Source organism: Corvus hawaiiensis, chromosome 2 (genome assembly GCF_020740725.1).
Source record: "Corvus hawaiiensis isolate bCorHaw1 chromosome 2, bCorHaw1.pri.cur, whole genome shotgun sequence".
Taxonomy (NCBI): Eukaryota; Metazoa; Chordata; class Aves; order Passeriformes; family Corvidae; genus Corvus; species Corvus hawaiiensis.
Genome location: NC_063214.1, coordinates 31,387,514 through 31,408,955, shown reverse-complemented (window position 1 = coordinate 31,408,955; position 21,442 = coordinate 31,387,514). Strand labels below are relative to the sequence as shown.

Sequence of the window (21,442 nt, the reverse complement as noted above, 5' to 3'; positions counted from 1 at the left end):
CCCGTCTTGCTACTGAAGTGAAGGCACCAACACCTTCCTTGTCTTCATTCATTTTAGGGCCTGCTGTCTGCCAAAATCTCTGTGCTCCTTTCCTCCACCAGAACTGGGATAAGAGTCCATTTTTGTGGACAGGGTGCAGCTGCATTAGCACCTCAGTTTGGATCAGGAAACATGAGCAATTTAGGTGAAAGGACCTGCAAGATGTGCAGCAAATGTGCTTTGAGCACTATGAGAATTCAGCTTTGCTTTGGGCTAGGGCTGGTCTGAAGTAAGTCCCCAGACATTTACAGTGTGGCCTCAAAGTCTTCATCATCAGCTGTTTCTCTCTACAGATCTGCTCCTGTTGCACCACCCTGTTTGCTAAAGTGGACCTAAGGATCCAGGATCTGCTCAGTTTTGTCATCCTGCTGACAGGGCAGATGTCATTTATCATTCTCAGTATTAGCTGAGGTGACCCCAAGTGTCTCAGATACCAAGGAATTTCATCTGAGATTCGTAGGATCAGCAGAGGGAGAGACTCCTGAGGAAGAAAGCTGGAGGTACTGCAGGTTCTTGGGCCCAAGGGCAGTAGTGAAGGCAGTTCCAGAGGTGAAAAAGAGGTTTGCATTGCAGTAGCTGTTGTGAGTGGGGCCTCTTTTGGAGACAGTGAGTATATTGAGGAGCCACTAGAATAGATGCAGCTTTGTGTCAGGTAGGTGATAAGAGATATTTTTGAGGAAGACGGGTGGTGACAGTGCTGCCATGATCTGGCTATTCTTTGGTGTGAGGAACCCCCACAGAGGAACAGTCTTGAGGTGCAAGAGGTGCAACAGCAGGAGCCAAAGATGTGAGAAGGGACAGGTATGGCCTTCCTCTGTCACTTCTCAACCTGTATCATTTGTGGGAGGTTTATGCCTTGAAGTGAGAAGGTCTGTATCCACAAATGTAAACATCTGTGCAGCTTCAATTGTGTCATTTGTATGACTTGCTTAATGTGATAACTTCCACATCACCATCCTCTTCTGATTCAGAAGTTGAGTCTCCTTAGCATGAGTTGTTAGCCTGCCTGCGTGGGTGAATAAATCCTCGTGTTCTCTCAGGGAAACAGCAAACCAAGCTTCCAGCACTTTCTGTACTGTCTGCCTGCCTGTTCTCCACACAGGAAGGGACAGTCTGCAGCCCAGCATCTATTCATGGCTTAGGCTACACCTGACAGAGATAAGTGAGCAGAGCTGGATGGGGACAGTCCTCCTGTCTCAAGGAGGCTTCTTGTGCTTGCGAATGAGTCTGGGTTATTAGTCTGAATGAAAGCAAAATATGGAAGATTTACTGTGAAGTGGAACAAACTCTGTCAGAAGAAGAGCTCTTACCCTAGGGCTGTCACACTCCCAAGCAGATGCTTGTCCATCCTTCTCGTCTAAATGTATTTTATAGATTTCCAGACACCTGGTTTCACTGTTTTTTATAAGAGGTGGGTTGCAACTGTGTATATGCTGTATATTGACAATGCACATGCAAAGGAGCACTAATACTCAGACCTGGAAATCCTGAAGCCTCACAGTGCAGGGTTCCCTGTGTATCTGGGAAGTCCAGGCTAGAATTGTGATACCACCCCCCCCCCCCCCCAAGGCTCATCTCTTAGGAGGACTCACACAGCTGGGAATGATTTTTAATTCCTACAGAGTCAGCCTGTTCTCCGACCAGCAACCTGCTGTCTAAAGTCTCAGCTCACTAAAATAGTCTAAGGCATCCAGGCCTGAAGAAACAGTACTGTTACAATGTCGGGGTATGAAATGGTTTCTGGAAAAGTTCACTGCATAAAGATCAGTTATTTCTGGACAGCAGCTCTGCAGGTCCAGGGAAATGCACTTCCCAGAGGTGCCTTGGATCCTTAAAGGAACAGAGCTCATTAACCAAGAAACAAACGGCAGAATCCTAAAAGCAGAAGCATTAACACAACAGCCAAATGCACTTCACAGGGTTTTGATGGTTTGCAGCTCTTACTCAGGACTTTGATAGCGACCATGGGAGGTTTCATATGTTTCTCACAGATCATGGATGCAATTAAATCCACCCTCAGAGCCCCAACACGGCTTATACAGCCTCCTGTGAGGCTACATTGGTGTGCTTGCAAGCAGGTTTCCTGGCATCCTTCCTGGCTCTCTGAGCAGGGTGTGGTTAATGGCTAACAAGAATCCAGCCAAGCATCTCCCTTCAGTGACAGCGACTGCAATGTAGATTTGTCATATCCAAACCTTAGGTTCTATTTCTAGCACTGTACAGCAAGATTTAGTGCGATTTCTCGGATATTTCATCTGCAAAATGGGCAATTGATAATAGCTCTCATCAGGGGACAGATGACTAGTGCTGGTTATGAGCTACACAGAAATATTAAGGGTTCACAATGTATAAACTAGGATTTGGACTTGTGGATGCCCGTTTAGCACTGAATGTTTTTCCTTACACAGCTGGGCACCTTCAAAAAGAATTTTTTTTCCTCTGCCACGTACATAAAGGTTTGTATATGATATTTACCATGAGAAAAGGAATTTCCAGTGTAGCCCTGTCAAATATAGAATGGTTGTGATGCTGCATGCCATTTTGCAGAGGTGTGTATGTCCTCCTGCTTCACCCCATCCCCCTACCCATCCAACATAATGCTTTGTGTGTTCTTCTCTTCTGAGTGTTAGGGACCCCTTTTTCATCCCTCCTGCTCTTGTGGCATCACTGATATCCCAGCGCAGTGAATTCCAGTCTGTAAAGGATGTAAAACTGTCATTTCAGAATTTAATTATGCTGCTTTCCAAAATTACCGAACACTTACTTGTTTGTTCTCATACACAGAAAAGATAATTAGGAGCTCTTGAATCATTAGTCTGGGAACCCACAATATCTGGAAGGAGCTGAAATTACTTCATTGCTTTAAATTTGTAACACTGAATTACAATTTCTGTTTTACCTCCAGCTTTTCTAGGTATGTTTGAGGTTTCCCAAGACTAGAACAATCATTTAATTAAAAAATAGCCTGGGCTTTCAGGAGCACTGCTGAGATGCTGGATGCAGCTGGCCGCTGCCAGGGAAGCTCTCTGGCTCTCCTCATTGTTTCAGGTGGTGTGCTGGCCTCTCTGGAGCCATGGTCCTCACACAGCCAGCATCACTGTTACTGCTGTTCATCTCCAGAACCTCATCTCCACACAGACAAGCTCAGAGGAGGGACTTCCCAGCGCTGGAGCCTGAAGCAGGCACCATGACATGAGCCAGCTGATGCTGAAGCATTGAGGAGCTGGGGTTTCTCCTTTCTTCCTTTTTGATGCCTTGCCAATGAGGCAATCTCTGTCACCACCTCTTATTCTGCTGTTCTTTGATTCTCCAGATCTGGAAGTACCTCTAAGACTTGGCCAAGCTGGACAGAAAATGAACAGAAGGAGAGCCAAGGATTTCTTCAGGGGGGTTGCCAAGGAAGGATGCTGACATGCATGAGGCAAAGGCTGTGGTTTGGAGGTGTTGCTCAGAAGTGAGTGCACTAACAAACCCTGGGCTTCCTTCTAGGAAGCACGCACTTGGGAATACTCTCAGAAAGGAACCAGTCCAGAGCTGAGCATCTTGAAAGAGTCTGGTACTCCAACTTTACCCTCACCTTTGAAGGGTGGATGGAAGTTACTCTTTCTCTGCAGCTGCATTAAGCTGAGTGATGAGCCATTCAAATGGACACTGAATACTGTCCTTCCTCTCCCCGCTCCCCCCCCTTCCCATCCCCAAGATAAAAAGAAATTAGAAGAGTCTGAAGTGCACAGCTTTTCCCTTGTAGACTTTGGGAACATGCAAAGAAACACACAGGGTCATTTGGCTCTGAAGGCTGAGGGATGCGAGTGCTTTGCTGTAGAGCCTGCGGGGAGCATGAGTCACATGGATCGCCTCGGCAGATCCGGGCTGACAGCATCCACCAAATCACTGCCTCACGTTGCACTCAAAGGGCAAAAATAAACTGGGAAGCAGGAGGGGCTTGGGGAGGTAGCGCTGTGGGACAGGGTTATTTCAGCCCGTGTGTTCCTAGATCAGCAGAACTGGACAGGGCACTATATCCTCAGCTGTGTCCAACCTCCTCCATCCACTGGAGCAAGGAGGTCTGTGGATCCTGACAGAGGACCATGCACTGGAGGGGGGTCCAAAGGACTGAAACATGTGCTTTTTCCCTTCTGCAGCCCAGAAACATGGGGACCAGTAGTACCAGAAAGACTGACATAACAGGAAAAATCAGCACTTCACGTATTTTTCCAAACTCATGCTTTCTGTGGTATTTCCACATCACTACACAGAGCTCTTGCTGACATTGTCGTTTTGTAAGTATTGCCGTGTATGCCATCATCTCAGGGCTACTCTGATGAGCTGTCACCACATGATAAAATAAGTCTGTCGCTGTGTTTGCTGCTTTGCAGTGTTGTATCTTGCTGTGGTTTGTGTCATGTAGAGGCATTAATTCCATTGCATAGTGTAAATACACCATCGTCACACGCTCCCTGAGAAGGAGGACCAGGATACATGGAAGACAGCCTGTAAAGTCCTGGCTTGGGCAAAATGTAACTGCACTCCGTTCCAGCTGAGGACTCATCTACCTCAACATGTTTTGTGCAAGCTTGTTCTTATCTGGTTTGAATCTCTACCTCTGTGCTGCCTTGAAGCCCACACTGAAGCTTTCAGTATTGCACTCAGATGGAAAGCAAAGCCCAACTAGGACTGACTCTGTGGACGACTTTTCTCTCAATCAGGGCAGTCCGTGCATCTAGGGAACAAAGGAGGTCGTCATATGAAAAGACACAGACAGGAATGCTGCCAAAAAAAAAAGAGATTTATAAGATTGGGGCCTGCAGTGGTTTGTGCTTGCAGGTGAGCTTCAAGTAGAGTAGGGCAGGGTCACAACTTTTGAGATCAGGAGACCCACTGAGGAACTGTGCAGTGTTGAGGAAGGCCTATCGTTTTTGTTACACTCATCCAGACGGGAGAACTGGAGCTGTGCATCTGTGGATGCGGCTGTGCACTTACAGGCATCCCAGTGGCACCATCACATCTGCTGCCATGCTAACCAGGCCACCTGGAAACAGACGGAGGGACCTTCTGCACCAATGTCAGGGGTGGGAGCCTGAGTACTCTTTGCAGGTGGGTCCCAGCTGTGAATGGGGACACAACCTTTCCTCACTTGTGAGGACTCAGTGTGCCTCTTCCAGCCTGTGGAAGAGAGAACTGCCTCCTGGCTTTGACAGCTGTCAGGCAGCTCAGGCACCTCCCTGCTCTCCCAGTGCCAGCATTGTCTGCTACCTGTGTATTTCATCCTGGACAGGCCAGGTTTGATGGACCTGAGAAGAAATTAACTGTACGCTGGCTGAAACTGGGACACCAGGTTTTTAATAAACCCTATTAGCTTAGTCTTTTATTATCAGGTTGATTCTTTTCTGAAAAGTCAAGGCTGGCATTTTTTGGTACAGAGATGGTTGGTTCAGCTGCCAGAACCTCGGAGATGGCTGCAGTGCTAAAGGAGATCCCAAGCGATGCTCACCCAGCCTGATTTTTTGTCCCATCCGGGTATCAGGTGGTACAGGATAATCCCTCTGCTCCAGATACCCGTGTGAGTGAAAAAAGGAGCTGATTTGGGTACTCAAGCAGTTATTTAATGTGAAGGGTCTGGACTGCAGAAACAGGGGTAGTTTTTTGTTGAGGGGACTGTGCCAAGCAGTTTGTCATGACCATTACACAGACCACCACTGACTCTGCAGTCGTTTTCCCACATACAGCTCCTAAAATGGACCTGTCCTTAAGTTATGATGATGCCTTGTTTAGCAGATTGATGGGCCACAACTGGCTCCCAAGGTATGCTGGCAGTTCAGGGACAAGACAGGTGCAGGAGGAGCAACTGCATGCACCAGGATATGGACCAAGGCTTTTCCAAAATTAATGTAGTCATGTGCACAGAAGCACAAGCTATGAGAAGGAAAGTGGTGTCAGTGTGGGCCTTTGTCACTCTTGTTTGAGTGAGGATGATAGTGGAGGAGCAGGCATGACATCAGTGTGGGCCCACACCTGCTGCCACAGCTGCCTGGGGCTGCGCCCCATGCCAGGGGTTGTGGGCTGGAAGATTTCCCCCGGCTCACAGGTGTTGTCTGTGCCGTTGTGGCTGCCTGTCTACTGTCTGTCAGTAACAGCGTGATGCTGGCATGACTGACACACAGAAAACCCCTCCTCCAGCACCAGGCATCCCACGGAGGGTCTTCACCACAGGGAGCCCTTCCCACAGCCCAGTGCCCCTCTGTGCCTGTCCCCAGCAAGGCCAGTGCAGACAAACAAACCGGGACTGCAGCCAGTGGCAGCTGTAGGACCTCAAGGCCTTTTTGACCTGCCACTAGCAGACAGTAGAGCAATTTCTATAAACACAAGACTTCTGTGTACATATTTTAACAGCATTTTTCTTTCAGGACGTTCTGTCATCTCTGCAACATGCTTTTAGTTCCACCCTAAATTTCCTGGGCTTTTCACTCCCTCTTCTCATCTCCTTGAGCCAAAAAAAAAGGGTCATTTTGGTGAGAAACATTTTCAGTGGTTTTCTCAGAAGCATCTGCTCTCTGCACTCTGTGGGATTATGCAGTTCAAGGCTGGTTTGTTCTCCTAGGAAATTACTTTTTCACCCCCTTCCCAAACTTACCTTCTAGATCAACATTCAGAACTTCTTTGGGCTCTGACTTCCAGAATCTATTGGTATCCTGAACTGCCCTCCCAATAAAATTAGTTCTGAATTATCCCACTGATTGTCCTGTTTTCACTTGTTTGTTGGCTTGTTATGGGAGAGGTGAAAGCTAAAGGCTGAGGAATAGATATGGGGGATCAGATATGTAGGTCTAGGGGTAAATATGTAGGGTTCTGACTGCCCAGGAAAGGCAAATGAACATGGACAAACAGGTTTTACAGAGAGCAAAGAGCTGGTGCATTAAGGAAGGCTCATGGCAGCCAGGGATGTTTGAGATAGTGAGAATCAGCATTTCACATCCTAGCAGGAAAGAGAGAAATGTGAATTTGAACCAGACAAGAGTGCCTCAGAAAAAATGTAGTCCAGCTTGCAAAAAATAACTCCCAACCCCAAAGTAATTTATTGTCGCTCAAGCAGATAAAAGAAGCGCATAAAATTGGTTCCACAAGAAGGTCAAATTAAGTGCATGAACAAAATATAAGCATATTATATGTGTGTGTGTGTGTGTATATATATATATTCTGTTCAGTGTCTCTCATTATAGAACTGGGGATCAATCTTAACCCTTCAGGGTTTCTTGTCTTGTCCATTGGCTCCGAGCCAGACAACCTCCCTCCATGGCATTAGACTGGGGGCATGGTGAAGGAATAAAGAATTGCATTAAAACAGGAGAAAGGGAGATGGATTCACAGAGCATTATGGGCTGTCAGGTGTTTAGGTACAGGCAGAGACTTCCTCAGTCCTTGTGACGCCAGTGCTGCAGTATTAGTTCAGCCGGCTGCAAGAGAAAAGGACTACATGAGTACCATCCCTCACTTTTTTTGCAGAGAATGACTGCCTGCCTCTGTAGCTGAGGATGCAAACAGTTACTTGAGCATCCACATGGCTGCAGTTTAGGTTTCAGTTACACTGAGCTGCTTACTTGGCAAAGAGAGTTAAAGAACAACTGTATCAGCACTTGTGCTGCACAGATTTATCTAGATTTTGATGTATCTGTACAGGCTTTGTCCTCTCTTTATGGGGATTATTTTTTAACCTTGATAAAATGTAGGTGAAAACGAGGTGAATTCTTTGACACATGTTATGCTCTTCACCACATATACATCCCAGCTGTGATGCAGTATCTGCCAATAAACATTCTCACTGAATTCTTGGTGACAGTGAAAAAAATTAGGTGAAACTATCACAGTTTGCCAACGTCACCAGTGAAAATGAAGCAGAAGTCTGGTTCTGTATGCAAACATTCATTGAACTTGTTCATGCAATCATTTCTGCTTCCTTTTGTGCTCCACTCCAGTGACAGAATGGCTGTCAGTGTTTCCCAACAGCTGCTTCTGATGCCTGATACCATATAAGCTTAAAGACATGGAAAAGGGCAGCTTCTCTGCTGAGAAATCCTTGCTCCCATGAAAAGGGTCATGCATGACACGATGGTGTATTTCACATCACCCAAGGCCTTTAGGAAAGGGTACAAATCACAGTGTTCCATGATTTTTTCTCCTCTTTTGTTACTCCTGGGAGGTTATTGGCAATTTTCACCAACTGCAGTCCAGCACTGCTCTAGCAGAGCTGGAATTAGATTATGGACATCACGGATTTTTAAAATTTGGGTTTCATCATTGTGCTTGGTTTGTGCCTTCCACCTCCACGACCTTGATATCCAGATCTCAGGTTCACTGTGGAGCCTACCAAAGGGCTTTGGAGCTTCTGCTTGGGTTGGGCTAACATCTCTCAACATTAAGATAATTCAAGTGAAACCACTCTGCTCGAAAGTTTCCCAGCACAGTGCTACCATGGGTTTGGGATTTAACATAGCTCGTAACTCTTAAGCAGGATTTAACATGAGTAAGAGCTGAAACTGCTGAAATGCAGCTGTACTGTTTCACCAAATAGGCTCAAGTTCAATTTCTCCCCACTCAGTCACCCAGCTCCTCTCCCTTGAAAACATTCTTTGCCCATTCTGGGTGCCTTCATTGCCACTTACTGTTGACACTGACATGTCTTGTTTTCCAGCAAGTATTGTCTTGCTTGTGCCATCCTTTTTCTCCGTTGCTGCCAGGAGAGAAGGGACAAAGAACAATTGGGTATTTTTATGATAAAAATGCTTTCCTCTGAAGTGGTAGTAAAGTGCTGTCTGACATCTGCAGACTGCCCATCTCAAAAACTTGCTTTGAGCCTAAGGATTGACCCTTTATCTGTTCTGCCCTGCACCCAGACAGGAAATCTGACTCCTCCTGTGGTTTGGAGAGCCAGTACTCTCTGCACCTTTCACAGGGACCATGGCACTCACCATTCTCCTCTGCCAGCTTATACCACTGATGATGCATAGGCACCCAAGGGCAAACACCAATAAACTGCCTGCAACACTTGCTCCAATTATCACATAGCTAATCCAAACAGGAGCTTCCTCTGTGGAAGGAAAAAAGTATTTAGACACAGAAACAAAATCATTTTATAGCTTTAGGGTTGGGGATGGGACGTGATGCTAATTTCCATACCCACGCGGTAATGAAGGCTGATCTTTCTGTCATTGTCTTCTATGAGGTGACAGCTCCACAGCCCTGCAGCACTGATGTTCACCTCCAACTTTATTTCATGCTGCCTTGAGTTCTTAACGTCCATGTTAGTCCCATTCACACGTTCCCAGCGCAAGTAGGCATTGGGTGGGAGTGGACCAGAGACCTGGCAGGTCAGGGTCATATTGGCCCCTCTGGAGAGTGGCCCATCAGGGTTAGCTGAGACTGCAAAGGCAAGGAAAGGACATGTGAGTGAGGGGATGGGAAGATGGGTCTGTCCATGCTCTTGTGGCTTGCAGGTTTCTGCAACTCCTCTTCTTCATGACCTCTTTCTCTCACCTTTCATCACCACCAGCTCTATCTTGCTCTGCACATGCCTTCCTTGGTACTCCAGCTGGCACTGGTACTGTCCAGAATGGTTGAAATATACTTTGGGGAGCTTCACTTCTATGATGATTTCAGCATTTCTTTCAGGTATCTCAAACAGAAAGTTGCTGCTTTTTTTAGTCTCATGCAGCTCTCCTTGTGCTGTGACTTTGAAATCAAGCAGCTCATGAGCGTTTGCACCTTCCTGTTGTTTCCAGTTCAGCTGTCCTGTGAAACGTTCTTTCCATTTTATCTTCTGGGAGTTCAGATGCCATGACAAGATGACAGTGCTATCAACAGTTGCATACTTTCTTTCCAAATCTGGATTCTGAAAACCTGAATTTAGAAGAGACAAGGAATACAGAGGCAGAAAAAGCCATGGTTATGCTTCCCCATATCTACCCTTGATCCAGAGTGAGGCACACTGCACTCAGTTGAAAAAGGACTTGGAGAAAAGCCACAACATCCTCCAGGAAGGTTAAACAGTTAGTGTCTGAGAAAAAGACAGTAGAAAGATCCAAAGGTCCCAAGCACAGCAGAGCTGAGAAGAACAGACCCCGAGGAAAGGAGAACCTTCTCCTCACCAAGCCTGGAGATGAAAATGAGCACAAGTGTGGAACAGAGTTCAGGCAGCAGAACAATCCCCAAGCTGCATTGTTGGAAGCCCTGGGAAGTCAATCCTGGGGCACCAGTGCTTGGGATGCTGGAGATTAAAAGTTAAACTCATGAGCTGAAGCCAACACTGGTTCCCAAGCCTGTGTGTGAGTTCCATTTTTGTTGTCACATACCTAGTACCTTTATAACAAAGGAGATGTTCTGATTAATCAGTGGAGAGTCTGAACGGACCTGACACAGCCAGGTCCCACTGTCCGTAGCTTCCAGTTTCTTTAAATTCACTATGTATTTTTGATGGGTCTTGCTTTGTAATTCTGGTATTATTTTGTTGTTGTTGCTGTTAAACAATGTGATCTTGAGATTGGGTAGAGGACTGGATGAGTTTTGCATTAAAATCAGTTCAGGGACTTCATTTTGCAGAAAGTGCCCATCCAAAGAGACTGTCACTGCAAGAAGAAAAAAAGCAGAGACAGTAAGTCAATTCTTCTTCCTCCGAGGGAGGAACAAGTGTTACAGCAAAGAGACCATGGAGACGTTGTGCCCTGGAGATGGAGGAGAAATGAACTGTGATAGCCCAGGACAGAAGAAATGCAGCTGGATAAAGAATCCCAGCAGAGCTGTCTCTCCAAGCTCTATGGTCCCTTCCCCTCCTGATGGCTAAAAGCCCTCCACTCACATTTAAAGATATGCAGTGAGATGCGGACTTCGTGAGAGCTGGATTTACAGGTGTAGATGCCAGCGTCAGAGAGCTTCAAATCCCACATCCTCAGCTGTTTATTTTCCATCTTGACGTCAGCTCGATGAGTAGGGAAAGCTGATGCTTTTGAAAAAAGTAGGCTCGGTTAGGAGGGAAGAGGTTTCTCAGCTGTATAGAGGGAGAAGGGGTAACGAATTGCAAGCCTTACTTCTCCAAGCATTATTGTTTTCCGTCCGCCATAGAAGAGTTTTATAGTACATCCAGCTCACTTCATCCCGAGATAATTTTGAGTCAAGAGGTATGCCTGTGCATTTCAGGGTCACCTCCCCTCCTACAAGCCCAGTCTGGACTTCATTTTGCTGAGCCATACTGGAGATCAGACCTGAAAGTCAATACCCACCCAAAAAAGGCATAAGTTCACTTTCTGAAGGGTGGCTCAGTAAATACTTCCCAGCCCTCCAAAAAGATGCTGATATTTCTCCTCAATTTCTGAATTTGTCACTCCTTTATCTCATCAATCAATCAATCAATCAGTCAATCAATCTCTTTTATTACCTGGCTAATGGTTACTCTCTTTCACATATATTCAGAGAAAATATATTCAGAGAAAAGGAAAAATACCAGTAGTTATGGTGGACTGACCATCATTCGTAATTTTGAAGTGTCAACAATTTTACTGAAACAACCTTTTTCCACTGGACAAGACTTAGTTACTCTATTGGTAGCACAGGAAGAAGAGCACATGTCAGCCCTTCTTCACTCCCCAACACTTGATGCAGCACTGACAAATTTGCTCACACCTTCTTCCAGTTTTTGCATGGACAAAGACTGAAAACACAGAAAAATGAAGAGATAAAGTAAAAAAGAAAGAAAGAAGGCTGACCTAATGTCATGTTCCTGTTCTTGGGATGAGGGCTATGTGACAGTAAAAGAAATAGGATGTATAAGGTTGAAGAAACATTAGGAGTGGTTTCTTGGGAGAATCCTTTCCTTTCCTTCACTGTAAAGATGGTTTCTGCAGGAGACCTTAAGAAGGAGATGGAGTTGCCAGAGGTAAGATTGGGAATAACCACAGGGTTGTGGTCTCCTGCCTCACTACTGGTAAGCTCTCAGAGATGCCTAACCTGCAAATCCCCCAGGTGACCTGAGTACTAAAGAGGTGTAGAAGTGTAAAATGAAAAAAGTTGGCATGAGTTTAATGTTGGGTTTGCCAGAAGTTACATCCCTCTAAGAGGTAACCTGCAACAGTACCAATGCAGATTTTTTAAATTGCCCATGGGACTACTGAAGTTTATGATTTTGTCCTAAACTGTGAAATTAGAAATGTCATTAATAAGAGTTGGTATCTCTTGCTTTTCATTTGGTTCTAGGGTGCATAAGAGATTTCCAATCTTTCCTCTGTGACCAGAGGAATCAAAGCTGAGTATCTGAGAAATGCAGGCTTGGCCTTATTCACTGTCTTTCCTTTCTTGGAAAATGAGCACTGAAAAGTCCACCAAAGCTTATAACATTAGCAGTCAAGCTAAGTAAGCCAGTAGCATTCCATTTGTAAGGGCAAATCTGAGATGAGATTCTGAAGATTACATCACAGATGTGGTTATGCATCACAGATGTTTTTGCCCAGAGAGCTGGAGGCAGTGTGGAGGGCAGTTTTCCACTCTGCTTATTGTGTATCCTGGTTCTCACAGGACCCTCACTCCTGCATCTCTACAGGGCAGCTCCCCAAACCTGGCAATGCATGCTGGTTTTGGCTGGCAGGCTCAGCAGGCGGGCTGGGAACAACCTGAATCCCAAAGCTAAACTGTGTGAGGAGTCTTATCTGGCACATCAGGGAGAGCCTAGAAATACGCCGAACGTTGTGAGGCTTGTGAAAAGGCTGTGAGAACCACGAGGGTTTGCTGAGCCCAGGACTCACCCAGATGCAGAAGCAGGAAGGCGGCAGCCATGCAGCTCACGGCTGTGCTGCACAACTCCATCGCTGTGGGAACGCTCCTCCCGTCTGCGGAGCGCAGGGCTGGAAATGCTGTCACTGCCAAGGGATCTTATCCTGGAAGATCCAAATGCTCTGTTAAATAATGTCTGATTTTCAGACCTCAATGGATGGGACTTGTGTTCCCAGTCAGCTCCCACCATCCTTCAGTGCAGCAAAATGGAAGCTCATTGGGAAAGTCACCAGAGCCCTTTGTTTCAGCAAAGAATCCATCTGCAGCCTGCCCCTGGAGTTTGGTAATAAACATTTCATTTTACTCATCCCTAGGTTTCTGGCATTCATCAGGCAGCAGCTGTTTATACTGCCAAGAGTTCTGTGCTTTTTTACTTCTCTATGGTGGGTTATCATCACTCTTGCAGAGATTAAAGCTAAACACATACAGGGCTGCATTAGCAAGAGCACAGCCAGCTCTGCTGGAAGTAGAGTGAAGTAATTATTTCTCTCTATTTGGCACACCTGAGGTCTCATCTATGATACAGGGTACAGTTTTGGGCCCCCAGTACAGGAAGGATGCCAACAAACTGTACAGAGTTCAATGGAGGGCTAGTGAGATAGTGAGGAAGTTGGAGCACATGACATACAGGGAGAGGCAGAAAACTGGGTTTGGTAGGGAGAAGGGAACCAAGGTGGGATCTAATTTCAGTTTCCCATTATCTAAAGGATATTACGTAGAAGAATAAGCCACATTCTTCTCAGATGTGCCCAGGAGAGGAACAGGAGGCAGCAGCCATATGTTGAGCAGGGAAATGTTGACTAGATATGAGGAAAACTTTCTTCCCACTGAAGGTGGTTCAGCAATGGAATAGATGCCAAGAGATGCCAGGCAGTCTCCACCGTAGGAGACGCTCAGAAGTTACCTTGACAAGCCCTGAGCAACATGTTGTAGTTTTTGATAGGAGAATGGACTGGAGACCTCCCAATATTCCTTGCCATCTAAATATTTCTGTGTGATTTTGTGATTCTATGATTACAGCCATCTTTAGGCTGTTATTAATGTTTTTCTTCAGGTTTGGGTTTGGGTTTTTTTTTTTTTACTTCTTACCTTAAAAATCTCAATAACCAGCAAGTCTGATGTTGGAAAGACCTGCTTGACTTCTTAGAACTATTCAAAGAAAAGTATGGGGAGAAGGGAGGAATGAGGTCCAAAAGAAGTTGCATTAATGGTAGCAAAACCTTAAGTGGGAACTGGAAGCTAATGATCATGTTAAGGTGAGTTATCAAATTAGATGCAGTTTCTGACTGTAGCAGAGACCAGGTGCTGGTGACAGCTGCAGCTGGGTGGGCTGAGAGGTGAAGGAGACCGTGACCGCTGATGCAAGGACACTACAGAGTTCTCCATCCCTAAACCAAGGCAAAAATCACAGAAGGGAAGCCAAGCAGGTTAAATGCTCTGGGGAGTGAGCAAGCCAGTGAGATGACCTCACTTCTGTGAAAGCAGGCAGTCCCTATGTCAGGAGTGTGACAGACTGAAGGCTGGAGTCATAATGGGATTAAATTCAAAAGAAATGCATGAATAATTTTCTACAATATTTATATGTATGATGTGCAATATTAAGTATAATATATTCTATTGGAGGGTAATTTATATTGATATTAATTGAAATGATCAGAGCATGTGAAGCTATCAAAGAGTAGATGAAAACATCAGCACTACATTTAAATGGAGATCAGGTCAGCGTGACATCTGACATCCAGACTGATGTACACACATGCACAGATGAAAAATGTTTGTGCAAGAGCAAGACAGCAGCCATATACACCATCAGAAGAGAAACAGGTGGCAAAGACACAGTCAGAGGAGATTTGTGGCTTCCCTCATACAAAGCAAAAAACCCATCCCAGGACAGGAAATATTTGCATGAGCTGTTTTCCGTGAAAATTGTAAAACAAAGGAGCCAGTGCATATACGATTGGAGATCAATCCTAACAAGATGCTGAGGCAGTGATGAAGCAGAATAAAGAAAGGGGCACTAACAAGGCATCTGTATGCATCTCACTCTGAAGGAACATCGATAACTGAGAACTGGCACAGGGCCCTGAGGAAGATCCATTCCTGAGGTGACAGGAGAAACCTCATCCCTGCTGTGAAATCTCGCATCACCTGCTCTTGTGGGATGAAGGAGTCAGCCCCCGCTCTAAAGTAATATCTGTGAATTAACAGTTCAGTGATGGGTTTCAAATATTTTAAGTCATTAAACTTTATATAAAACCTGAAGGTAATGGAACAAGTAAAAATTAATGAAATCTCTGAGTCACACCTCATAATTTTGTTTTGACTGGGAATCTCTATTCTCCTGTCATATGGCTTCAGTTTGTTCTTTGCCTTCTTGCTTCCTGGTTATTGAGCAAAACCACACAAGCAGAGCACCGTGGGACTGGTGAACTGATGACCTTGTGCAGCTTGTAGATGCAGATTGATGTATCTTTGTTCTTCTGTTTCTTCTCATGGTTTCACAACTTCTGCATTCCCACTTTGTTCACACTAATCTTTGTATTTCTGTGGCAGATCTCCACAGTGCAATGTTACCACCTACATGTTACAAGTCAGTGGGGAAAATGGGTTGCCTTCAGCTAGGATTTCTTTTGCACACTTTCCCTCTCTCCCTGTTTATTTCTACTTCTCATGCATGCCACTTCCTATTCCCCCCTGCCTTTCTATCTGCTTCTGCATCCCTCCAGGCCAGATCACAGGCAATGCTGCTCCGGAGTTCACAGATCTCAGTGAGCAAGGCTCTGCTGTCTTAACCGAGCAAGCTGCTCTCATTAGCGGATGCTTGTAGCAGACCCACAGCCTCCGTACAGGCAGCCCAGCTGTATCTTACGGTGGTACTCATAAATTAAGCGGTGTCACAGAATGTCCCCAGGCACTGGAACATACTCATCAGTCCTGTTAAGTTGCTAGTACATTTCCTGACACATTTTTGGCCGGGGACAACTCTTGCCCTCCCAAGCACCTCTTGGGAAGCATTTAGGTGTTAGCATGGGCCAGGAACCTCTCCTATTAGGTGGCTGGCATGTGGCCAGTTCGTTTTGGAGGTTAAGTGAGTTTAATAGCCCAGACCATCTCATGCCAGCTGGCCTCTGTGCCAGAAACAGTCCAGGCGTACTTGATTTATTAGCACGTCTAGCGACGGAGGAGCAGGGCTCCCTCCCAAGTGAACATTGATTTCCATTTCATTTTAACTTCCCCCTCTTACTGAACTGGTTTAATTTCCTTCTTGACTTATTTTAATGATCCCTGCCTCTCTGAGGGATAGGAAAAGGAGAGCTGAGGTAGTGAGTAGGCTTGCTCCAGAGAATGATGCCTGCAGGACCAAGTCAAGCCTGGAGAACATCTGCTTGAGAGCAGGGCTGGCAGCCCCTCTCTCCCTCCAGCTCTGAACACCAGTGGGTGATGGCTACAGAGACCTCTCCATAGGCTGGCACTGGCATGACACAGGAGGAAACTTAAATTTAAAAAAACCTCAAAAAATAAAAACTTGGCAACCACTCCTGATGCAGAGCAGGCCGTCTCCCTTTCTCAGTGTGCTCCTGTGCCTCTTTCTTGCAGTGTGGCTTTGTTTTCTCCTCTCGCTCTTGCTTGTGGCTGTGCTTTTGATCTGGCAGCAGCTTGTTCTGCCGGGGTGGGGGGGCCCCCCAGCCCTCCCCCCACACCAGGGCTCTACACCTCAGCTTCCGCTGTGGCATTTCCCCTTGTGGTGCCTGCTGGGGAGGGCTCAGGGATGCAGCTGCCTCTTGCCCTGCTCGAGAGTTAGGCTCGGCTGTGGGGCTCTGGGCTAAAGGGGTTCACCTCTCCTCAGTTAAAAAATTTGAAACAAAGCTGACTCAGCTCTTTTACCAAATAGCAGTTTCTTTGAATTTACTTCTTAACATTAAAGCAAACGTCAGGTGAGCAGCAGGCAGGGTAAGAGACCATGTGCAATGAAAATAGGCAGCAGAGAGCCAAGTTATGACAGCAGTGAAGGTCATTTCGCAGTACCTACTGATCCCCTGGACTGTCTGACCCTGCTTCCATTTCCTCCTGAGCACCTCTGTCTGCTCATCTGAGAGCAGCTGCCACCCTCACGTTGGAGCTGCTGGGAGAGGGAAGTGCTGCAGCAGGGTCTTTGGGGTCACACAGGTGAAAGCAGCTGAACCTCCCCGAGACATGTCCCACCATCAGGACAAGGCAGAGTGATGAGGCCTCTGTGTCAGCACCAGCTGAACTCCCTTCAGCCATAAAGAACCCCATGCCCAGTCATATGCCTGGAACCATGTGGAGGCCACAAGAAGTGGCTCCATCTCCACAGCCCAGGCTGCTCCCTTCTGGCCTAGGGGGAAGCCAAGATCTGCCTTTCTAAAGCCACCGGAGGCTGTGACTAATCAAGGCACTGTGATGCACTCTGAAATCAGGTCCTCCATCACCCTTCCAAGCCCTGTATGTGCTTGGGATGACATTTGGGTACCATCCCTCCTTCATTTTGCTCTGGTGAATACAGGCTCCCCACATGAGGCTGTGGCAGATCAGGTGGGCACCGTCCCTGGGTGCTCAAGAACCGCTAGTAGGAATGAGGTGGATGCTCAGTTTCGATGAGCCAAGCCCGGCTGTGCTGCAGGCGGCTTTGGCAGACATGTTTGTGAGACAGTGGGGAGGACAAAGGAAAGGTCGGGGAGACCTTGTCACAGCCTTTCTGTACTTAAAGGGATCTCATAATAAAGATGCAGAGCGACTTTTTACATGGACAGATAGTGATAGGAGAAGGGGGAACGGTTTTAAACTAAAAGAGGGTAGGTTTAGATCAAATGTTAGGAAGAAATCTTTTGCTCAGAGAGTGATGAGGCACTGGCACAGGCTGCCCAGAGAAGCTGTGGCTACTCCATCCCTGGAAGCGTTCAAGGCCAGGTTGGATGAGGGGCTTTGAGTGACCTAGTCTAGTGGAAGGTGTCCCTGCCTGTGGCAGGGTTGTTGGAATGAGATGTTCTTTAAAGGTCCCTTTCAATCCAAACGATTCTGTGATCCTGTGATTCTAACCTGCACCAGGGACTGTTGAGTTCATAGTGGAGAACACTGAGTAGTAACCTGAACTCAACCTTAATGCACCACGTGGAGGAAGGAATATCTGAGGTGGCTGATAGAGGTTCAGTACACCACCTGAAAGTTGAAAAATTCAACCAGAAATGAAACTCCTGCTTTCAACTGCGCAGCAGCCCATGAAAGGGGAAAACAAGTCTCTTTTCTGTTGTCCTTAAACTGAAAGGATCCCTCTTTTTCCAAGAAATCCTGCTCACTCAGCCCTGAGCTAATGGATCAGGCTGCATTGGCAGCTAGTGTCAGGCAGTGAGCCAGTCAGCCTGGATTAGCAGAACAGACCCCTCCGGTCTCAGCACGTACAGATGTAAGCAGACATCCTTACTTAGCTAGAGACTGGCAACTACTTCTTTTTGCAGGTTTTTTTTAGAACAAAGTTCCCCTTCCTGGAGGGTACATGGAGAAGGTGATAGCAAGTGGCAGCTGGTAGAGGGCTGCTCCCCAATGCATTTGCAGCCCTTGGGTGATATGCAGTCACCAGTGACAGGCCCTCATATAGGACATATTTCCCTATATATGGGTTTAAAGATCCATGACATCCCCAGGCTCTGAGGCAGGTTGAGCTCTTCATAGCTCCCTTTTTTTCTGCCCCTTTCAGAGAAAAATCCAGGAAGACAAAACAGTTTTTAGTTAAAATTAAAAGGCCTCGGAGAATTGCACAGCCAGAAGTATTATCAAGTCAAAGATTTAAGGTGGTTTTGCAACAGACCTTTAAGCGAGGCAAAGCCAATCCATCTGCGCCAAAACACAACTTGAGTGGAGTAATAAAGTTCGTAGCATTCAAAAACCCGAAAACAGGCTGGCGTCTTAGCAAAAGAAAGAGTTTCCTTACCTCTTTTCTCTCAGCCTCTGTGCTTCTGTCTCCTTGTGTTTGTCACCTGCCGTAGTTGATCTCACCCAGCTACAGCTGAACCAAAAGAGGAATGAAGTAAATGTTCAGCAAGCAGATGTTTGATTTGCCTTGATGTCTCCTCCTCTCCAGCTGGAGCGACAGCAAGGTCTTGCTGCCGGCCCAGGTTCTGCTGACATCCGCCGACTTCTCTTGGCAGATGGTGATTTTCCAAAGGCACGTGATTTCGGCTCTGGGTGTGAACAGAAATGGACCTTAGCGGAAGGCGATGTATGGCAGCGGTGGGGAGAATGAGTGTGCAAAACAGAGAGAGCCTATTGGCCATATGGCAGCTGGTGGAGGCCGTGACGGGGCTGAAACTAGAAATGAATGGTTGGGAGCTGGTTCTGCTCTGCTGAGGAGGAAAGCTCACAAACTAACAGGTGAGCTGGGCAGATCCGGACCCAGCCCGCACCTCCCACACTCTGTAAGAGTCATCTGAGCTCCATTTCCCAGCCAGTCTCCTGCACCACCACTAAGAGGAGGCACCTCTGAGGAGCTGACCCCAGCCCCACCTGTCTGTGCAGTATGTCTGAGGTTTAGGGTGGGATGAGATAATATTTTCTTTATGGCAGCGATGGCTTTACCTTGGCTGTCTGGCAGCACCCACCCAGCTGCTCTCTCATTCCCCCTCCTCAGCAAGGCAGGGGGAGAAGATACAAAAAAACCCTCTCAGGTCAGGATAAGGACAGGGAGAGCTCTCCTCAGCATTATCATGGGCAAAACAGACTTAACTTGGGGAAAGGTTAATTTAATTTATGGCAAATTAAAAACAAATAAATTGATAAAATTAAGTGATAAATTAAAAAAAAAAAACAACTAAAAAAGCTTCTCCCACTTCTCATTTCTCCACAGGCTCCACTTCACAGCTGACTCTTTTGTCCCTCCTTCCTCCCCCAGAGTGTCACAGGGGGACAGGTCATGGGAGTTGTGGTCAATTCATAGCACTCCATCTCTGCTGCTTCTCCTATTAATGCTGTTTCACTTCAAGAAATGCTCAGATGTGGGTGCCTCCCAAGGACTGCAGCTCTTCATGTTCATCTTGACATTAAAAAGACTTTTTTTACAGTGAAAACAATCATTCACCAGAACAACCTCCCCAGGGATGTGGCAGAGTTGCCATTGCTGGAGGCTTTCAAGGTGTGACTGGGCAGGGTGCTAGATAACCTCATCTAGGAACCCAGCGCGGGTCCTCCACAGCTCCACAGCTCCACAGGAGCCACAGCTCCTGCCAGAAAACCTACTGGCTCTCCATGGGCTGCAGGGGAATCTCAGCTCTGGCACCTGGAGCACCTCTTGCCACTCCTTCTCCCCTGGTCTTGGTGTCTGCAGGGCTGTTTCTCCCACGTATTGTCCTTCCTGTCTCCCACAGCTGCTGCGCACAGGTTTTTACCCTCTGTTAAATACACTGTCACAAAGGTGCCACCAGCATCACTAATGAGCTCAGCCTTGGTCTCCAGTGGGTCTGTTTTGGGGATGTCTGGACGTGGCTCTGACTGACATGGGGCCAGCTCCTTCTCACATCTCACAGAATCCACCGACGCAGCCCCTCCAGTACCAAAACCTTGCCCTGCAAACCCAATAAAAGGTTACTCATTGGTAGGTAACCTGTACCAACCTGTACTGCTACTGAATCTCAGCTGTTTCCCTTCTCTGTAGGGTGGAGGAGGGGGCTTTTGTGGTTTTCCACCCACATTTGGTCTCTCTCTCTCTCTCTGAATCCCAGCCTCAGCCAAGGTGGCGGAAACCCACTGAGCCCCAGACACGGCTGAGATTTCATCTCTGTGCCACCCACTCTTCTCCTTTTGGCAGTGACTTGCCCTTTGTCTGGAGGGTGGGGATCCAAGATGCCACCAGGCTTTGGGGGGAGCAGGGACAGACAGCCACAGCAGTGAGGTTTGCAATGTGCCACCAGCTGTGACAGGAACAGTGCTGATCTGGCCTCGAGCGCAAGAGCTTCTCCACTGGTTGTGACTTTGGAGAAAAATGAAGATGTTCCATCTCAGACAGGAAGTCACCTGCATGAGACAGGAACTTCCCAGTGTGGGATGCAAACACTGGGGTGGGATGGGATGGGATGGGATGGGATGGGATGGGATGGGATGGGATGGGATGGGATGGGATGAGCACTCTTCCAGTGTCCAGAACTTGTGAAAACCCTTTTTAGAGACACAGCTCTCCTGCAAGAACCTAATGCGTCATATCAGCATCTTCAAAACTCTCTCACGTGTCAAATAGAAATGTCCTTTCTGGTCCCCAGCTGCCAGAGAGGGGCTGTCCTGGGGGAAAAAAAGAGTTAAAAAACCTCAGGTTGGGATTTTAAGGCCGTGGCATCTCAGTGCTTGGGGATCTGGGGCATTGAGCTGATGCTTCAGTTTGCACAGATTCTGGCTTGCATTTTGTCTCCCCAGCACGCTGTAATGCAGAAACATTGGCTTGTTTTTAAACAGTTGGTTTATGTCACTGCAAATATCTACCAGAAATAGCATTCCCTGAAGGGGGAAATTGCAAAATGCACTTGAACTTGCTGCAGAGTTGCAAGGAGAAGCAGGGCTGTGGGTCTGAGGTGACAAAACTGCAGGCTTGTCA

At 46.9% G+C, this 21,442-nt stretch overlaps 1 protein-coding gene and 1 long non-coding RNA gene across 2 annotated transcripts; one reads left to right on the top strand and one right to left on the bottom strand.

Annotated features, from left to right (window-relative positions):
* The first annotated feature begins 2,882 nt into the window (after positions 1-2,882).
* LOC125321519 lies at positions 2,883-6,766 on the top strand. Its single transcript, XR_007201574.1, has 2 exons — positions 2,883-3,493; positions 4,182-6,766. It is a non-coding gene; the product is annotated as an uncharacterized LOC125321519 (long non-coding RNA).
* Positions 6,767-7,211: 445 nt separating this feature from the next.
* CD4 (CD4 molecule) lies at positions 7,212-19,037 on the bottom strand. The gene is made up of 10 exons (XM_048295939.1): positions 18,797-19,037; positions 12,822-12,953; positions 11,115-11,288; positions 10,886-11,029; positions 10,383-10,655; positions 9,568-9,930; positions 9,211-9,453; positions 9,003-9,121; positions 8,697-8,764; positions 7,212-7,490 (listed from the first exon to the last, which is right to left on the bottom strand). Exons 2-10 carry the CDS (start codon positions 12,880-12,882, stop codon positions 7,478-7,480), a joined length of 1,458 nt encoding a protein of 485 aa, XP_048151896.1. The 5' UTR covers positions 12,883-12,953; positions 18,797-19,037; the 3' UTR covers positions 7,212-7,477.
* Between the last annotated feature and the right edge of the window lie 2,405 nt (positions 19,038-21,442).